At 40.6% G+C, this 17,500-nt stretch overlaps 1 protein-coding gene across 1 annotated transcript in view; it reads left to right on the top strand.

Annotated features, from left to right (window-relative positions):
• Positions 1-17,500, top strand: part of LOC101863930 (protein lin-54 homolog) — a gene marked incomplete at its 3' end in the record, with an annotated part of 26,887 nt that overhangs the window by 5,150 nt on the left and 4,237 nt on the right. Inside the window, 9 exon segments of the mRNA XM_005108036.3 lie at positions 1,461-1,704; positions 2,204-2,343; positions 3,083-3,337; positions 4,693-4,838; positions 6,531-6,602; positions 7,308-7,453; positions 8,397-8,491; positions 12,960-13,159; positions 16,933-17,108. Of these exon segments, the coding sequence (XP_005108093.1) occupies positions 1,461-1,704; positions 2,204-2,343; positions 3,083-3,337; positions 4,693-4,838; positions 6,531-6,602; positions 7,308-7,453; positions 8,397-8,491; positions 12,960-13,159; positions 16,933-17,108 (1,474 nt within the window).

The raw sequence follows: 17,500 nt of genomic DNA, 5'->3' as shown, positions 1-17,500 counted from the left end.
CCTTTAAGTTTTGGTGGTGCGTGGGTGTTACTCTTTAAAATTTCGTTTCGGGGGTTTGCACACACTTTAAAACATAGGTTGTGTGCGTCTGGCAAGCGTCATTTTCCTACTTCTCCATCCTGAAGCCGAGTCAATGATTTGACAATTGACAACACATCGACACACCCACACACATACACGGCAGGGCAGTCACCTTTTGTCAGAAGTAGTCGACCTACTTATCAGCCCCACGTAGTTTCTGGCAACACGGGCTTGCTTCAGCAGAGAAGCTCCGGCCACATTCTGGTCGTTCACATTTGCCGGTGTCGTGCCTTGAGTTTACCCCTGCAGTGAGATTACCCCAAAAAACATGGCTACTCATCCCTATTTGTATCTCGATTTTTTGCCTCAAATCTCAACGATAAATGTTTGTTGCGTCATACAAATGATCAATATTTGTAGTTCTGCTGTTACTTTTCAAAACAAGCTTTTGTCCAAATGCTGGTTAATCGGGCCCGTCATCAAGACCGGTCAGTAAAACTTTCAATCGCATGTTCGCATCACGTGACTTCGGCGTGTGTCAGGGACCGTCCGTTGATGGGGTCAACCGAAGTTCATGCACGCTGGTTGAAGCGTCTTTCGAGACTTAAGGGGGGTAGACACTTGGACTAGGAGTGCTTGACGTGATACTTCAGGATTTAAAAAAATAATGATCACACTCAGAGAGACAGATATATATGGATATTTTTTATTGATACCCGTGGAGTCACCCTGGTGATTTGTCACTGATCTTGATTTTTTTTACCCTGAGATCCTGATTTTTAGATTTCATAGAGTGGCAGGTCCGCCCCCATCCTTCTTTAAAATACTAATACACGAATTGTCCGCCTTTAAAAAAAATTTTTAAAACAAAAATCAAAAGACTGGAATGTGAACCCTGTGATGGCTCTGAAGAATAATGAATCAGTTTATTTTTTTTGTGTATCACAGTCGGAATTGACCCCTTTCGGTTTGTCAAGAACTTTATTTTATTTTTGATTGGCCCAACCACCACCACCCTCACCTAGTTGTAGACTAAATCACTAATGTTGGATTTACACTACTGCATGGTGAGGCGTTAGCTCGGTGATCACAGGGATTTAACAGTAACAACTTGGGTTTGCAATTGGTTTGGTTCATGGGTTAAAATAGAAATTAATGTAAAAAAAATGTGGATGGAATGAAAGAGCTGTGAATAGACTAAATACTAAAATATTGGCTGTATTTTCACTTTACTTTTGTGACGTGATGGTGACCTTAATGGACACTCCCCCCTTTGGGGATATGCTGACTAAAACAACACAGGTAAGAGGATTGAAGAATTATATGTTTATTATTTAAAGACAAAAGCAGAGATAGGTTAAGTCTGCTTTTATAATATGTTTTTTAAAATCCTGGCATTTTTGTGACAACTTGCCGTTAATCTTGTGTTTAAATATCAGCCCACAGGCTCAGCCATAACCCTCAAAGCACAGCCAGGGCCAGTGGTGGCGCCACAGTCTGTACAGCCGTCACGAGCCCCTCAGGTGGTTGCCAACCCAAGAGCACCCCAAGTGGCAGCAAATGTACGGCCTATGTCCATCAGTAATGCAGCCTCAGTGCAGCAGATTCAGGTCCCTGGGAGTCGCTTTCATTATGTGCGCCTGGTGTCACCTGCAAGCCAGTCTCTAACCACCACTGTTACAGGTACTGGCACTTTTGGCATATTAGTTTAATTGTCAAAAAATGGGGTGGGGGGGGGGGGGGGGTTCATTTTTGTCCTCTCCCTCTCTTCATCAGAAACAGCGATAGAGTATCAAAAACACTGGCAACTTCCAAAATTGTTTTGCTTTTTAAAGATTATTTTACCATTTTAAAAAAATCTCAGACTCAATAAAATTTCTTGCAGTAACATCAAGGTACTGCCATTGCATGATCACGCACACATATTTATATAATTTAATTTGCATTGACCAGCACCAAGCGCCCCAAAGAAAAAAATTAGGGACACGGAGCAAGACAAAAAGGAAATGGGATATGATGTTCCTTTTGTTTGCAGTTTTAGTACGTGACAGATATCATGTGTGCATTTTTGGTGCCAAATGATTGGTATGGATCAGTTTCACTTTACATGTATTTTAGTATAAATAAGTTGATAGCTGAATATGTGAAGCTGTTCCTTGACCTTTTTTTGTGATGCCTCCAGTGGCCAAGCCGACAATGTCAGTGTCCCAGGTCGTCCAAGCACCTAGGACGATGGCTCCCATCACCGTCTCGTCCACAGCAATTCGTCCACATCCAAATCAAGTGAAGATTACATTGCCAGTTAACCAGAACACTCCTTTGGTGAGCAGATTTACATATTTCAGTTTTTCTTGATGAAAAGAGTCAGCTCCTTTCCCTGAGTGTTTGCCTGTTTCCAAAACAGTTATTATGTACCATTGTTTTCTGCTTACATGTAGTTGAACAATAGTTTGACTCCCATTCACAAGGTCTTATATTTCATTTCCTGACTTAGTCGGTGCGATTAAATGAGTAGTTTTTCACCAGATTCTTTTTCGTCACATTGCTCGTCGTAGTGTAGTCCATCTTCCCCATTATTTTGATATGTAAATTGACAGCTTTGTTTTTGTTGCCGTCTAAATTCATAGTCTTTGCCTTCGATGACAAAAGCAGTTATTTTGGGTGGTTGGCGGGTGCTCTGGTGTGGTTTGCTCCTTCTTTCCTATCAAACATCTAACGTCCTTATATCTCCTCCTTCTTTTTTTGTGCATGTTACTCTCTCCCTTCTTCGGCACTTATATGACCTTACTGTTTTGCAAGTGCTGTAAAACTCTTACTAAAACTAAACTTTAGTAAAGAAAAAAGCAGTTATTGTCTGGAATTTAGGTATAAGAAATTTGTTTGTTATCATGGTTTACTGTTACCTTGTTTTTTCCAGTATGGGTATTACATTTTATGTAAGGCGGTTAAGTCCACATGTTTTGGTTTGAATCTTTTGTGTGTGTGTGTGTGTGTGTGTGTGTGTGTGTTGTTTTTTTTTCAACCCCTTTGTATTAAAAAAAACCTGCCCTCTCTTTCCCAGGCTCCAAAGCCGACGGTCGTCCCAGTGGCAACAAGTGGCCAAAGTGTGCATCGTGTGATCCTCCCTGCTACTTCTGCACCTGCGACAACACAAGCCAGTGTGGTGACCACCCTGGCCCCCATCCAACCGGCACCCTCTACCACCATTGCTTCGGTGGGACAGCTGCCTCCCGGCACAGCCATACTGTCAGCTGGCAACAGCAATATACAAGGACTTCAAGGCTTTGCACTGGTGCCAGCTTCCTATGTCACACAGGTAGGCAGGCCTTTGTCGTGACTTTTTGTAGCAATGCTTATCGCTCGCTGGGCCTCCGCGCGAGGGGTAATTTTTGGGCCGCTCGGAATCAGAAATAACTCTCTTCTAAGTATAGTTACGGGAAAACTCCTGGACGAAAATAAATGAAACTCGGCAACCAACCAGAGGAAAGGTTAAACTAATAACATGCCAGCGTACAATCCCGAACGATTACTAGAACAGGAGATATTGCCGTGTTTGTGCGAATTTCTTCTGCGGTTCGAAAACTAAGCGGAGCTGCGGGTTGATCGCCGACCACACAATCGCCCCACATGTCTTCTTTATTGTTGTAAAATTTCAGATCTCTGCGTTTAGTAGATTTTCCGTACCAACTTAAAATTACCACCCATCCATTGATAAAACACTAGATCTGGAAACTAGATCACGCGAGGTGCCGGCATGCAAGAGGCACGTGATCGCTAGGCGGCATGTGATTGGCTGCCTATAACCAAATAGGTCACCAATGACTACATCGCGGGTTTTCCCGATAGCGCTTTACTGAGTTTTAGAAGGGGTGATCGCGTCGCGGTAAAAACGATGTCACGCAATTCAACAAATTTCACGCAAATATCAGTCTTTAACATCCAAAGTAATAAAGACATCGAAAAAGTGATAGCAGAACTAGATTCTGCACTAAAAATCACATGAAGATGCCAAGTTTTATTCATATGCTCCAATTCATTACTGACTTATGAACAGTTTTTCCTCAAAATACATCAAAACATGTCCCACATTTTGGCGATTTTTTCCTATATGAAGGTCCTCCAACATTTTGCAAACAAAAATCCCAATAACTTTTTTATTTATCAATGGATTTTTAAAATTTAAAAACCATAGTTCTTAGAATTTACTTTTTCATTTAAGCCCATTTTTAAGCAATTTGGATGAAAATTTAATTTTTCATTGTCATTGCTACTTTTTGGGATGAGGGACAATGTGCTGCTATGTTGCATGATTTCTGCTTGTCATGTCCGCACATTGCAGATTTGTTTTGTCTTTTATCTTTTCTGTCGCCAGGAAAAGTGAGTAATTTTGTGACACCCTTCCTTTCAGGGTGCACCTAAAATTTGGAGGGTTTCATTTTTACTTGCTATCGAAATATGTTTGTACATTAAAAAAATAATTTTTTAACGTTCCGTTTCCTTCTTTTTGAAAAAAATGTTTGTAAGAACTTCTTTGACATCTGTGTCTTTCGATCTCCCTCCTTCCTCCCCCCACCCCCTTTCTTTCTCCCTTTATGTTTTGTCTACCAAGTAAATTATGTCTCAATACCTATAAAGATAAAAGGAAATGTCAATCTTTACACATTGTTCCAGCTACAGCAACAGCTGTCCAAGCCACAAACAGCCCAGGCCACTATTCAACAAACCCAAAGGCAGCAAAGGGACTATGTGCCCATCGCTAGTATCGACCCAGCCATCACACAGTACACAGTGTCCAGGAATACGCCCAGTCAGAATGGGTAATGTAACATGTAGTCTGATGTCATGTATTCTTGTGCTTGGTTTGTGGGTGAGATGTGATGTTCTATAAATATTATAAATGACATTTTTCCACTTTTGTGTGCAACATTTCTTATTAAATATTTGTGTAGCAACACCGTTGGATCGAGTGCTCAACAATTTGTGGGCATTTGGAGTTACTAGTATAATCTTGAGGCCTATTCATTTGCTTTACTTTTGTTGGAAAAAATACTCATGTGTGTAGAATTCATCATCTGCTCATCCCTCTTCAGTCACCCAATCTAATCAAAATATGGCATATATATGAGGGGAGTTCAAGAAGGCTTTGGTCTAAATATGAAGGAATAAAGATACAGCTTTGTAACTTAGCACACATACTTTTATTTGTCTACTTAGTCTCCGTGCAGAATAACACATTTCTTGCACCTTTCTTTTGTCCTTCAAAAGTCCTTGAGAAAAAAATGACCCAGAATGGGCGCTTAACCAATTTTCAACAGCTTAAATGGCGTCCTCGTTGTCATGGAAACAACGTCCTTTCAGTGATTTTAAAAAAAATAGAAAACGGAAAAAAGTCTGAGTGCTGGGTCTGGTGAATAAGCTGGGTGTAGCAAGATTTCAAAGCCGCATTGTTCTGCTGTCTGGACTGTTTGTTGTGGCCTGTGCGCAGGGGCTGTTTCATGCAGTAGGAGGGCCCCATTATAGAGTTGTCCACGCCTTTTTCTCAGCAATTCAGACTGCAATTTTATCAGCAAACCCGAGCAGTTGTCTCCTGTGACTTTTTTTTCATTTTCCAGGTAGTCCCGTCATGATGATACGTTCACAATCCCAGAAAAACGACTGCATGACCTTTCCACCTGAGGGTGTTATCTTTGCCTTCTTTGGTGAGGGAGAAGAAGGGGTTTTTCCATTGCATGGAGGATATTTTTTTTCTAGGTCAAAATGATAAATTTAGCGAAGAAAAACACGTTTTTGTACATGGTTTCATTGAACATGTTGACTAGTGCCTTTTTATTGTCGGATTTTCCTGAAAATTTGCATGGTGTGTTCCAAAGAAACTGTCTAAAGGCTGACAGAATTTCATTACTCTGCTATGATTCTTTCATACTCAGACCTAAGACTTATTGAAATCCCCTCGTGTATGTGGACTTACATGTGAGACATGGAACGCATCACAGACTTGCATAAAGAGGGTAAAGGTTTTCTTGAATAGGTGTCTAAGAAAGTTACTGAGGATCAGATGGACAGACAGGGTCACCAATGTGGAAGTGTTAAGGAAAACAAGACAGATCCCAGTCAGAGATGAGGTAGGAAGAAGGCGGTGGCGATGGATTGGACATACTCTCAGGAAATCAGGCAGCTGCATAACAAAGAACAAAGAAAGTTTTGGATTGGAACCCACAGGGTAAGAGATCAAGGGGAAGACCTCGTGGAACATGGAGAAGAATCACAGAAATCGATGTGCAGAAAAGTGGGAAGACATGGATTAACATCAAGAGGCTAGCCCAAGATAGAGAAAGGTGGAAGGTGTTTGTCCGTGGCTTATACCCTGGTGCAGGGTGAGAAAGGCAATGATGATGATGTGGACTTAAGCACATGCACATACATACGCTTACACACCCACATCCACCAAGCAAAGTCACCTAACTTCTCTTAAGTTTTTTTTTCTTAATGTTTCTTAATTTCCTTTGCAGACCTACTCTGGAAGCGACGGGTGCCCGACCGAGGAAACCATGCAACTGCACAAAGTCTCAGTGCTTGAAGCTGTGAGTACTTCTCTTTGTTTCCAGTGTAAAAAGAGGGTGAGACCAGACCGTCATGGACACAGGTCACTCCAATAGTTTTGTTGAGCTTTATGTGGGTTGTATATCTGTCGGGAGAAGTCCCTGATTGCTGCAGAATCTTTTTTTGTTTGTACGGTGGGGCATGAGTACTTTAAATGGGATTTTTTTGTACACCATGAACGGTTTGAGGCAAGCTCAGTAAATGGTTTGCAGTTTTGTTGTTCTTAAAACTTCTATATATTTCTTCTATCCTTTTTACTGGCCTGAGTGGTTGGAAGATGCCACTGGTAGATTTTGCTTCTTTACTCTCCGTCTATCATTTCTATCTTGATCGCTTTCATCCTGTACTGAATGTCTGTTATTGTGTAGATTTGCTTCCTCAAATAAATAATTGCCTGTATCAGTGTATCTCTTTTTTATTACCTCCTACTTGGCGTACTGCTTTGATGACACAAGTTGTGAAGGATAAGGGACCCAAAAAAATTGTCCATTCAGTCTGTTTCCTTTCTCCAGAGGAAATGTTCCTTTCTGGTCAGTTTTCTTCTGACCGCTCTTCCTGATTGTAAAAACTTTTTTGTATAACTTGTTTGGAGGATTGCAATTTTACTAATCATTCCTGATGCATTTCTAGGATAATGATGCAATTTTTGTCTCTTATTTATTTTTTGCTTTGATTTTATTCCTCAGATATTGTGACTGTTTTGCAAATGGTGAATTTTGTCAGAACTGCAATTGCACAAATTGTGCTAACAATTTAGAACATGAAGAAGAAAGGTCAAAAGCCATTAAGTCATGTTTGGACAGAAATCCTCAAGCTTTTCATCCCAAAATAGGTGAGTCTTTATGGAAAATTGAAATAAATATGCATTTGCAAGGGAGACAGTGATATGGGATTTGGCTTGATGATACAAGTGTCTTGAACCAATAAAATTTGGTGTTGCAGCCTTTGGACTTTGAAATAAATAGAAGTCTCTGCTAATTGTCCGCTGTCTCAGGTTGGAGTGTTCACTGTTAAGGATGGATGGAAATGAGAGGATAATGTCGTCGTCAGAGGGCTTTTGGTCTAGGGTGTTAGAAGAGAAGATATTAGATAATTTTGTGGGGTTTTGTTTTGTTGAGGGTTTTTTTGTTTGTTTATTTATTTGCTGTTTTTTTTTTTGTTTATTATTATTATTGGGGGGGTTAAAATATCATCACCTTTAATCATAGGTCTACTGGTGTAATGAGATAGTTCTCCGCTTTGCTCAGGAAAGATAGGAATTATCTCTTCATGTTGAAGATATTTGATCTAGTGCCTCCACCTTTTGATTGTGATGTTTCCCATACAACCTAGGTTTACCCTGACAGGGTCAATGTAAACCACCTCTTAACTCTTAGAAGCCAGCTGGCCCTGACAGGTAGATATTGGAGTTGCCTGCTTTCTTAATGATCTAAATTTTGTCAGTGGGAGTGTAAAACATTTAATTACAATCCCAGTCTTCCTTCTTAGCTAAAATATATTTAGGGCTTAAAAAATGATAAGTGTAAAAAACTGCTTTCAAGCACAATTGTTTTGAAACCTTTAAATTTTAAAGAGGTGAAAATATCTATATATGTGGATATTCATTCAAATAACACAATTTTGTCAGGCAAATTTTATTTCAGTGCTGAGAATCTTGTTTTGGATATAATAAAAGATTTGATATGCTTAACTTTTTTGTAAAAAAAAGTATTCTCTGATGTGGAGAAAATGTGTTTATTATGGTCTTAATGTGATCTAATTCCCCTTCACAAAAGGCAAAGCGAAAGACACCGAAGGAAATAGGCGGCACAACAAGGGATGCAACTGCAAGAGGTCAGGCTGCCTGAAGAACTACTGTGAATGTTATGAGGTGAGTTACCATCTTATTGTGATAAGTTGTTGAGTTTGAATAATGTGAACATGGAAGAATGAATACTGGTAAGGTTCAGATATATGTTAAGCTGAACCCGATGCTTTTTCTGGTCTTGTTAAAAGTGAAGATGGAAGTGGTTTGTTACTTGATATTCTGTAGGACATGACAGAATTTTGTTCAAAGAGTTGATTGTTCAGAACGCAAATGAGCAATTGCCAAAACGTGAGACTCTCTTGAGACTCAGTGGTTCCAAAAAATTTTTCTTACCAATTTGACTCTTTTATCTGTCAGTCACAGATTGACATTTAGAGCTCATATTCCTAGAGTATCAGAGCAAGGAGATGTAGGGTTTTGGAGATATGGGTCTATTGGTTTGGCAACCACTGTATTTCTTGTATGTAACAGTGATGACAAAAACAGATAAGCAGCAAGGCAAATTATAGACTTTAAATTCCATTTGTTTAGTAAACAAACACTTTGTACACTATGAACTCCATTCATAATGGTAATATGAATGACAAGCATTGTAACAATGACGCAGTGCTCAGAACATGTCATCATTGTTATGTACAAGAAAGGATACACATTGGACATTATCATTGACAACACATCACAATAGTGAAAGGCTGTACAAATAGTTATCGAAGCCTCAGCACCAGAAAAACACATGTGTAAAACAATTTTTTAACTAATATAGCAATGCCAATGAAAATTTAAATTTTCACTTTTGCCCCCCTTTTTTTGGTACCTAAGAAAGAATTTTCGATTCTAATAATTATGCTTCTTGAATTTTGAGAATCGGTTTATAAATAAAAAAGTTATGGGGTTGTAAAGGTCGGCAAAATATGGATGACCCACATATAGGAAAATACTCCTAAAAAGTGGACCACGCAGTAGCAGATTCTGTAAGAAAATGGACGATATCTCGGTAACTAATCCGAGTGTTCGAGAGAAACTTGGCTACCCGATGTGTTTTTGAGTGTAGAAATCATTTCTGCAGTCAGATTTACTACCAATTTCGTAGTTATTTTGTTATAATTAAATTTGTGGTGTACATATTACGATTTTGCGAAAAAGGGGTGTCGGGATGAGTCCATTTTATTTATAGCATCGTATCACAACACATGGGATCTTTAAGAATATATGTCGGCAGCGTGACTACATAATTGCAAAGCTTTTTATGATGACTTTAGACCATGCCAACCGTAAAAGATAAGTTAATTCAATCTAGCATGCCGTACAATTAAAAATTCTTTTCCCCCGTTGAGACGCGAACACCCCGAGACGAGATAACCTCGCCTCGGAATACCCCCATTGCGATGTTACAGGGGAATAGAGAGAAAAACAACCGGATGCGCGCGCCCACCATTGCCCTATTTCAAGTGACCAATGAACGGGCCCGGAATAGTCATGCGGGGATTTGTAGGTCACATACATTTGCCACGAGAGTGAGGGGAAAATGGCCGGTCTCCGTGCGAAGCCGCTTTGGAAAGGGGGGTAGTCGTAGATTTACGATCGGGTCTAAACAACTACTTGACACAGAACTCTCAAATTTGAGCACACTATAGAGGATAGATAGATCTATTACCATCTGGGCGTTGAAATTCAAACTCCTTATAGTTTTCGGTGTACACGATACGAAAGTGTTCCCGACACCAAAAGTATAGGTTAATTTATGTGTACGAACTTCAACGTCCACATATCATTAGTTTGCCCTATTTTCTGATTGGTTGCCGAGTTTCATTCGGATTGGTTCGGAAATAGAGCAGACCGAGGTTGACAAAGTTAGTCACCTACGCTTCGGCCGGGTCCGCAAAATCGCCCGTAAACGGGGACCAAATTTTCGCCTCGCGGGAAAGCCCGATTGGCATTGCTAAATAATATGAGGCAAAAGCACAAAATCAATGGGGCTGACTTGTGCATAACAGTGATGACAAACATGACTTGTACATAACAATGATGACACAATGTACAGGAAAAGACAAAGTCATGCCTCCAGAGCGAAATGCACACTTTAAGAATTTAAAAAAAAACAGGAGAGGTTTCTTTTGCTTTGAAACCAGATATCAGGTCATATCAAAGACAGTAGACAATCACAATTACGTTGCTAATTATGACAAACAGTACTCGTACATAACAGTGATGACAAAACATTCTGGGAAAAGGTAAAATCATGCCTACAAAGAACAAATTTGCACTGAGATACACAGATCAATAAAGGCGTATTTTGTTTCTAAATGAATCTTGCATGTATGAAATATTTGTTTAAAACTTATTGATGTTAGCAATTATGAAAAATATTACTTGTACATAACAATGATGACACAATGTATTGGAAAAAGGCATATCATGCCAACAAAGAACAAATGTGTACTTTTGAGTTAGACAGATAAACAAGGACATGTTTGTCTATTTGTTTGAGTAAAAAGAGCACACAGGACATAAAAAATGTTTGCTCTTAGGACAATGTAATTTCTAGTACGTCAGTCAGTCCTGTACGGCTGCATCACGACACCCCAAACGTCATCACAAAGCACAAAAGCTAAATCTATAACCACAGAAATGATCCATCTCTCGAAGTTTGTTCACACATCACACTCTTGTTCCAGGAATCCAATGTAAACACTGCAATTTCACTAAAATATTCAATAGGGTTGCCTAAAAACACGCAAAACAGTCCAGTACGTCACATTCAAGTCAAGGCAAGATTCTTGTGCGTAACCGGAGGGTGACGGCAATGACTACTTTCGTTTTTCTCTTTCCCCCATTGCTTCCGCTGTTCTGGGGAAGTCACTCAAGAAAACAATTATATCCGGGCACTAGAGTTGGGGCGTGCGGATGGACAGGTTCGTTACTCGCGGACTCAGTCAGAGCGAACGGGTAACGGACGGCCATGAGAGCGAACTGCGAACCTCAAGACAGTTAGTTTTTTGGGTCCGCTCCACAATTTGACTCTCTCAGCGAACGGACTGCGGACCTCAAGCCTCAAGTCAGTTCGTTTTTTGGGTCCGCTCCACAATTTTATTCACTGGGCGGGCGGGCGAACGGACCAACTCTAGCAGATGAGATACTCGACACGAGATTAGACCCGTCGTCTATTGTTTGTTAATTAGGCCTGATGTTTCAAACCACTTGCGGTGCCACAGGGAGTGAGAGAGTCTGGTGACGTAGTACTATGTGTGTAACCTTTCACCTTGTGTGTGGGCACACTGTTTACCTTCCAATTATCTCAAAGGCCAGGGGGGGATTTCCGCCATGAACGCCTAGCTACAATGTGAGGCAGGAGGGTGATTTTTAAAATTAATTTGGGGAGGGGGCGGGCAGTTGTAAGTTGTAGGCAATGGAAGGAGTCGTTCCCGTCCGTCCGTCCGTCCGCCCGCTCGAATGCTAGGAGTCTCTCGGTCCGCCCGCTCGCTGAACGAACTGTTGTCTCTGCGCGCAAGTAGCGAACTGCTCTTCACAAACGGACGGTTCGTTACCCGTCCGCTCGTTTGCGGGTAGTAGTGCCAACGAGTTGTTCGTTACTCGCGGACGCTAATTTTGCGAGCCCGACCCAACCCTACCCTACCGGGCACTGTTGATGATCGGTTCAAAACAAAAGTAGGCTAAAATTCGGACTTCCGCTATTTCGCAAAGTGACGCCAATAACGGCGAATGTTAAACAACCGACCGAAATCGTAGATCTAGGAACCCAATGTTCCTTTCACGCATCGCGGCTTTTGAACTATTGAATAAACGACAAAAAGAAAAAAGATTTAACCAGCTGTGGTGATTCTACTGAAAAATAATGGTGTTTTCTGAAACACCTAGTCCGTGACGACACCACTGACGCACAAGTGATCCGAATTATTCGTTTATTTGCAAACAAATAAACCGATTTCTTGAGCAGGTGAACCTTTGTCGATCACAAATAGCATAGAATCAAAGCACAGGTTTAAAAAAAAAACCCCAAAAATACTAAATTTTTGACATTCTTGGAAGTTTGCATTGGTGTGCTCAAAATGACAGTCCAGGAATCACAAAAAAACGAACATTTTTGGAAAAAAATTTACAAACTCAAGATTGTAAAGCTGACGCTGGGTCTGAAACTGCTAATGCAGGTTCTACATCCTTAATTTAACATATGTATAAGTTTTGGAGGAATAAATACTAATGCATCACATTTTATGCACACTAATGTGAGATGTATGTGTTTTTCCCCACGTTTTGGCAATGGTTCAAATAATTGTTAAAAATTGTAATCTCTTAAAGTTCAGTGCTGTGACAGTTCTGATCTGTGGTAGCCAACTTGTGAACCTTGTGTTGGTGGTTGACAGGTGTCACTAATAAGCCCTATATCTTTGCTGTCTCCAAGCTCTTTCTTGTCTCATCTTGTGCTTTTCGGCCATAATATGTAATCACAAATGTCATAATCTGTATCTCCTTAGCTCCAACAGTTCAAGATGTTACTTTGTTCATTTCCCAGGCAAAGATCATGTGCTCCAACTTTTGCAAATGCTTCGGGTGTAAGAACTTTGAGGAGAGCCCCGAGCGCAAGACGCTGATGCACCTAGCAGATGCTGCAGAAGTGAGAGTGCAGCAGCAGACAGCGGCCAAGACGAAACTCTCCTCCCAGATATCTTGCGTGCCATCGAGACCTCCAGCAGCCACTGCGACCGGGGAACGGTGGGTCTCCTTTGTGGTCTATAGCTGCCGGGCTAGTTTCATTCCCGCATGGCAAAAGCTTACCTGTTCATTGAAGAAAGCCCTTCCTGAAGCTATCTTTTTTGCTTGTTATGGTGGTCACAAGCTCTGTATTTTGTGGAGGTGATATTAACCCACCTCTCACCACTGCCACCCCCCAACCAGTCTTTTCATGTTACTCGCGGTCAGTATTGCATACAGACTTATCTCAAAGGCCACCAAAAATGACTTACGTCTGTATACAATACTGCCAGCATACTGATATTTGGAGGGCTTCGACGGAAAATTCATTATATGAATGCGTTTCATTAGTGTTTGATCAAATATTTTTTAACCTTCCATTCGTTATTTTTTAATATTTGTCTGTATACAGTCGAACCTGTGTAAGACGGAATCGCAAGGGAGTGAGAAAAAAATTCTGTTTTAGACAGGGGAATTTAGGGCGAAATGGAGTGGGGGGGAAAGGCCAAGCCAGTGGGATCACTGATTGCTTGTCCGGTCGGCAAGCAGTGTTCCAAACTTTACACCTCTCAGCTGCTATCCTGTCTGATAATGACAAGCGTCAGTCTTACTTATCCAATTACCACCAGTGCTTGCCTTTCATAGGACCACTGTTTGACCTATTAAAACAGGAATGTTTGAACATCTCCTTTGCTTTCAACCTTAGCCCCACCCACCAATGCCACCCCTCACTGCCATCATGTAACAACTATTCGAGGAACTCTATTCTCGGCTGGCATTGGTCAATCTAATTTCACGCCTCTGGCTTCTGGCTACCCAAGAAAGTTTCCGTAGTGGCTCGCAACTCGAGCACTCTCACGGGCAGTCGTGAGATTTCACACCCACACTACACTGACCATCTGCATTGCTCAGGGCTCACATGATGGGGTAACATCTACCCCCAAATTGCACCCCTAGTCCCCTTCCTCGTCCAATGGCGTTAAGGTTAGAGCCGTCGGAACCAAACTTTCCAGTTTTGTTTCAAATCAGGGTTGAGAGGACAAAACATTTTCCGTCTTAGACAGGTGAAATTTTCGGAAGGGAGAAGGGAGCGGATTTTTCTTTCCGTTTCCACGTTGGACAGGTTTCCGTTTTATACAGGTGATTAAAGAGGAATATATCAAGGGGGGAGCGGGGAGATTCCGTTAAGACAGGTTTCCGTTTTACACAGGTTTCCGTTAAGGCACGTTTGACTGTATTTTATAATGCTGTGATCCCATGCCTGGACCTGATGGGACCAAGATAAAAGATTGTTGAGATGAGTTTTTGGTTGGCTTGAAAAATGAGACGGACTAAGCACAATATAGAACAAAAATGAAAATACTGACTTCTGCTTTGATCGTTTAAATTTTTAATATTTACATTTTTTTAAAACTCTGACATTCTGTGGAATGTAAGGGCTTTCTTATGGTACTATTAGTTTAAACCCCCCCCCCCTCAAAAAAAAATAAAATGATACAGTGCTTAGTTTTCTCAGGCTACCAAATTTTTTTACACTGCCCCTCATGCATGTGGAAAGATTGCCGAAAAGCAGCTGAGGACAGTTGTTAACCCATTGACTACTGGGCCCTTTCACCTGTCTCTAGGGATGAATACTGTTAGGGGTATTTCAAATCACCAGCACAACTCTCAGAATTATCCTATTGTAATGATTTTTTGGCATAGTAAAGTTACATTCAAGCTTAATATAATACTACAAACAAAAGTAGTTTTAGTCCAATACTTTGATTTTTATGATTTTTAAAGTGAATTTATTTTTCTGAAAAATTTCCAGAGACTTGACAGAGAGAATGAAATTCACATCAAAAATAAAAGTTCAGTGTTCATTTTTTAAATTTTAAAAAAAAATTTATTTTTTTATTTTTTTGTATGCATGTATGAGTGTTTGGTGAAAATATAAAAGTTGGGATGTGCGTTGATGCAGACACGTACACTGAACTGCACGAGACAGATATTGGGCACAAAGTTGTGATTTCATTGCACTAACAACAGCACCACTACTAGTGCTACATCTTTCCTGAAAACTACGACTAGACCGTGTTTGGGTACATATTAACCGCTTCACTGCTGCTTGGCGAACAGTATACGTCCATAAACCGGGCCTTCTATGCGCTGTAGGCGTACAGTGTGCGCCCAACAATATTGCTATTTTGTTTCGTTTCCTGCTCAGCCAGTAATTGCAATTTAGTATTGAGAGTGGGCTCCCCTGAAAGCTATTTTCTTCCCAAGTTAGAGAAGCTTTAGTTTGCCCTAGTTAGACCAGCAATGACCGAAATAGAGTGAATTATAGCGTCTCTCCCTCTTCACAGTTCTAGCGTCTCACTCTAGCTCCGAGCTATGGCTGAACACTCGCGATGTATGCCCTCAACGTATCAAGCTATTGATGAAATTTTTGCTGATGATAATAGCAGTTCATTCATTTTCCTCTAAATGATATAGATATCGTTATGCATTTGATGCATTACCACAGTAAATCGCACTTTAAAAGGATCACCCGTTTGAAGTGCTATTCCTGGAAACAAGGCCAGCATAGGGCAAGGAATATAGGTCAGCAGCGAAGGGGTTAAGGGTCCTAACTATCAGAGACGTTATATTCTGAGTCACAAAAATAGTCAAACGAACAGAAGCATTTGCAAAAAAAGCGAAAATATGGATGTGTGCCTAAAGCAAGGAACCAAAAGTCGGATTTTGATCATTTTGAGTTAATGGTTGTATCTTATAGGAAGTTCAATGCTGAACACAGGGGTCTTTGAATTTTTTAGATATCTCTAGTAGTTTTTGAGATATTGCACATTTTGCGAGGTAGGTTATAAAAATATAATTTTGAGAAAATGAGCTTTTTTAAGTTTAATAAAAAGTGAGGACATATACAAACTTTGAAAAAACGATTTTTTAAATGTACTTATTCGTGGAAAATTCATTTCCAATTTGGCATTCTTTGACATCAATATCATGAATGGAATTCAATGGTAAAACATTGCAGGGAAGTGAAAACGTGCTTCAAGAATAGATTTTAACACCTTACAAAAGCAGTTTTCATTTTTTGTTTTTGTTATAGACTACCCTCCCCTCAAAATAATTCAAAATAAAATATTTAGAAGGTATATAAATGAAAACCTTTTGAGCACATTGTAAAAAAATGGTGGTTCTATCGCGGTTTGCTTATGGAAACACATTTTGGTCAAAAAAGTGATTTTTGTAATTATCAGCCTGTAGCTCGAAACGGTTTTGGGCGACTTTTGGTACCTTTCTCATATATGTGATTCTTGTTCGTGTGACTTCTTCGACGCAACTATCAACCGTATGGACAAAACATAGCGCTAATTTCAGTCAGTTGAACTGTAGATGAGGTGACTGTCCTTCACCGTGAATTGCATAAAAACTTACCGCCCAACTTGGGCCAAACTCAGTAGGAAACGAAATAAGTGGTAAAACTAGCACGGGAGTCCTTTTCCGTACATGCGACGGGATCACAATTTTCGGAACAAAATGGCAAAGTCCATCCCGTCAGGGGTGCGGGATCCGTACCAGTAAACCGGCGGCCGGTCCCGTACCAGTGGCGGGAACCATAGTCAGTGAGTTAATGCTTGCAGCAAATCTGGAAAATATCTGTTTAGATCTGTGTCAGGTGTTTTATGCTGGTTTATAAGGTTCATTTGTGGGATCTCATACTTTTTGGTTCTCGTCAGTGAACACTGAAATGTTTGAAAATCTTTTTGTAGTCTGAGAAAAAGTCTTTCGTCTGTGGATGACAGGTTACCATTTGCCCTGATCACGTCTGATGTGGCCGAAGCAACGTCTGCGTGCCTGCTGGCCCAAGCTGAAGAAGCCGAGAGGATGAAGATGCCGCCTGTCGTGCAGGAGAGAATGATCATTGAGGAGTTTGGCAGATGTTTGATGCAGATTATTGAGTCGGCAAACAGAACAAGAAGTGAGTAAAACCAGATGGGGCTTTGTGGGGGGGGGGTGTGCTTTATTCTTACTACAGGGGAGTTTGATGGATTACGTTATGGTTATTTCATCCTGTTTATCGTTTTGCCCTTTTTTCCTTTTTGGCGTCTCTATTAAATCTCTCGGTACCATGTTTCCGTATAAAGTAACACAGCTCTCGTCTAGTTCCTCCCCCTTGTCTATAGCTGTTTTTCTGACTCCTCTATCTGATTGACTCTTGCTTAGATTAGGAAGCTCGGATGGCGCTCTGTCTGTTCTCACTTTTTGTCTGTTTATTTCTTTTGACAAACGTTACTTTGAATTTGCTTGTTGTTGTTTGTTTGTTTTTCTCTATGTGTGTTTGTGTGCGCGTGGCTGTGTGTGTGTGTGTGG

The sequence above is a fragment of the Aplysia californica genome, unplaced genomic scaffold (genome assembly GCF_000002075.1).
Source record: "Aplysia californica isolate F4 #8 unplaced genomic scaffold, AplCal3.0 scaffold00654, whole genome shotgun sequence".
Taxonomy (NCBI): Eukaryota; Metazoa; Mollusca; class Gastropoda; order Aplysiida; family Aplysiidae; genus Aplysia; species Aplysia californica.
The sequence above is the reverse complement of the archived record's forward strand: the minus strand, read 5'-3'. Positions and strand labels throughout refer to the sequence as shown.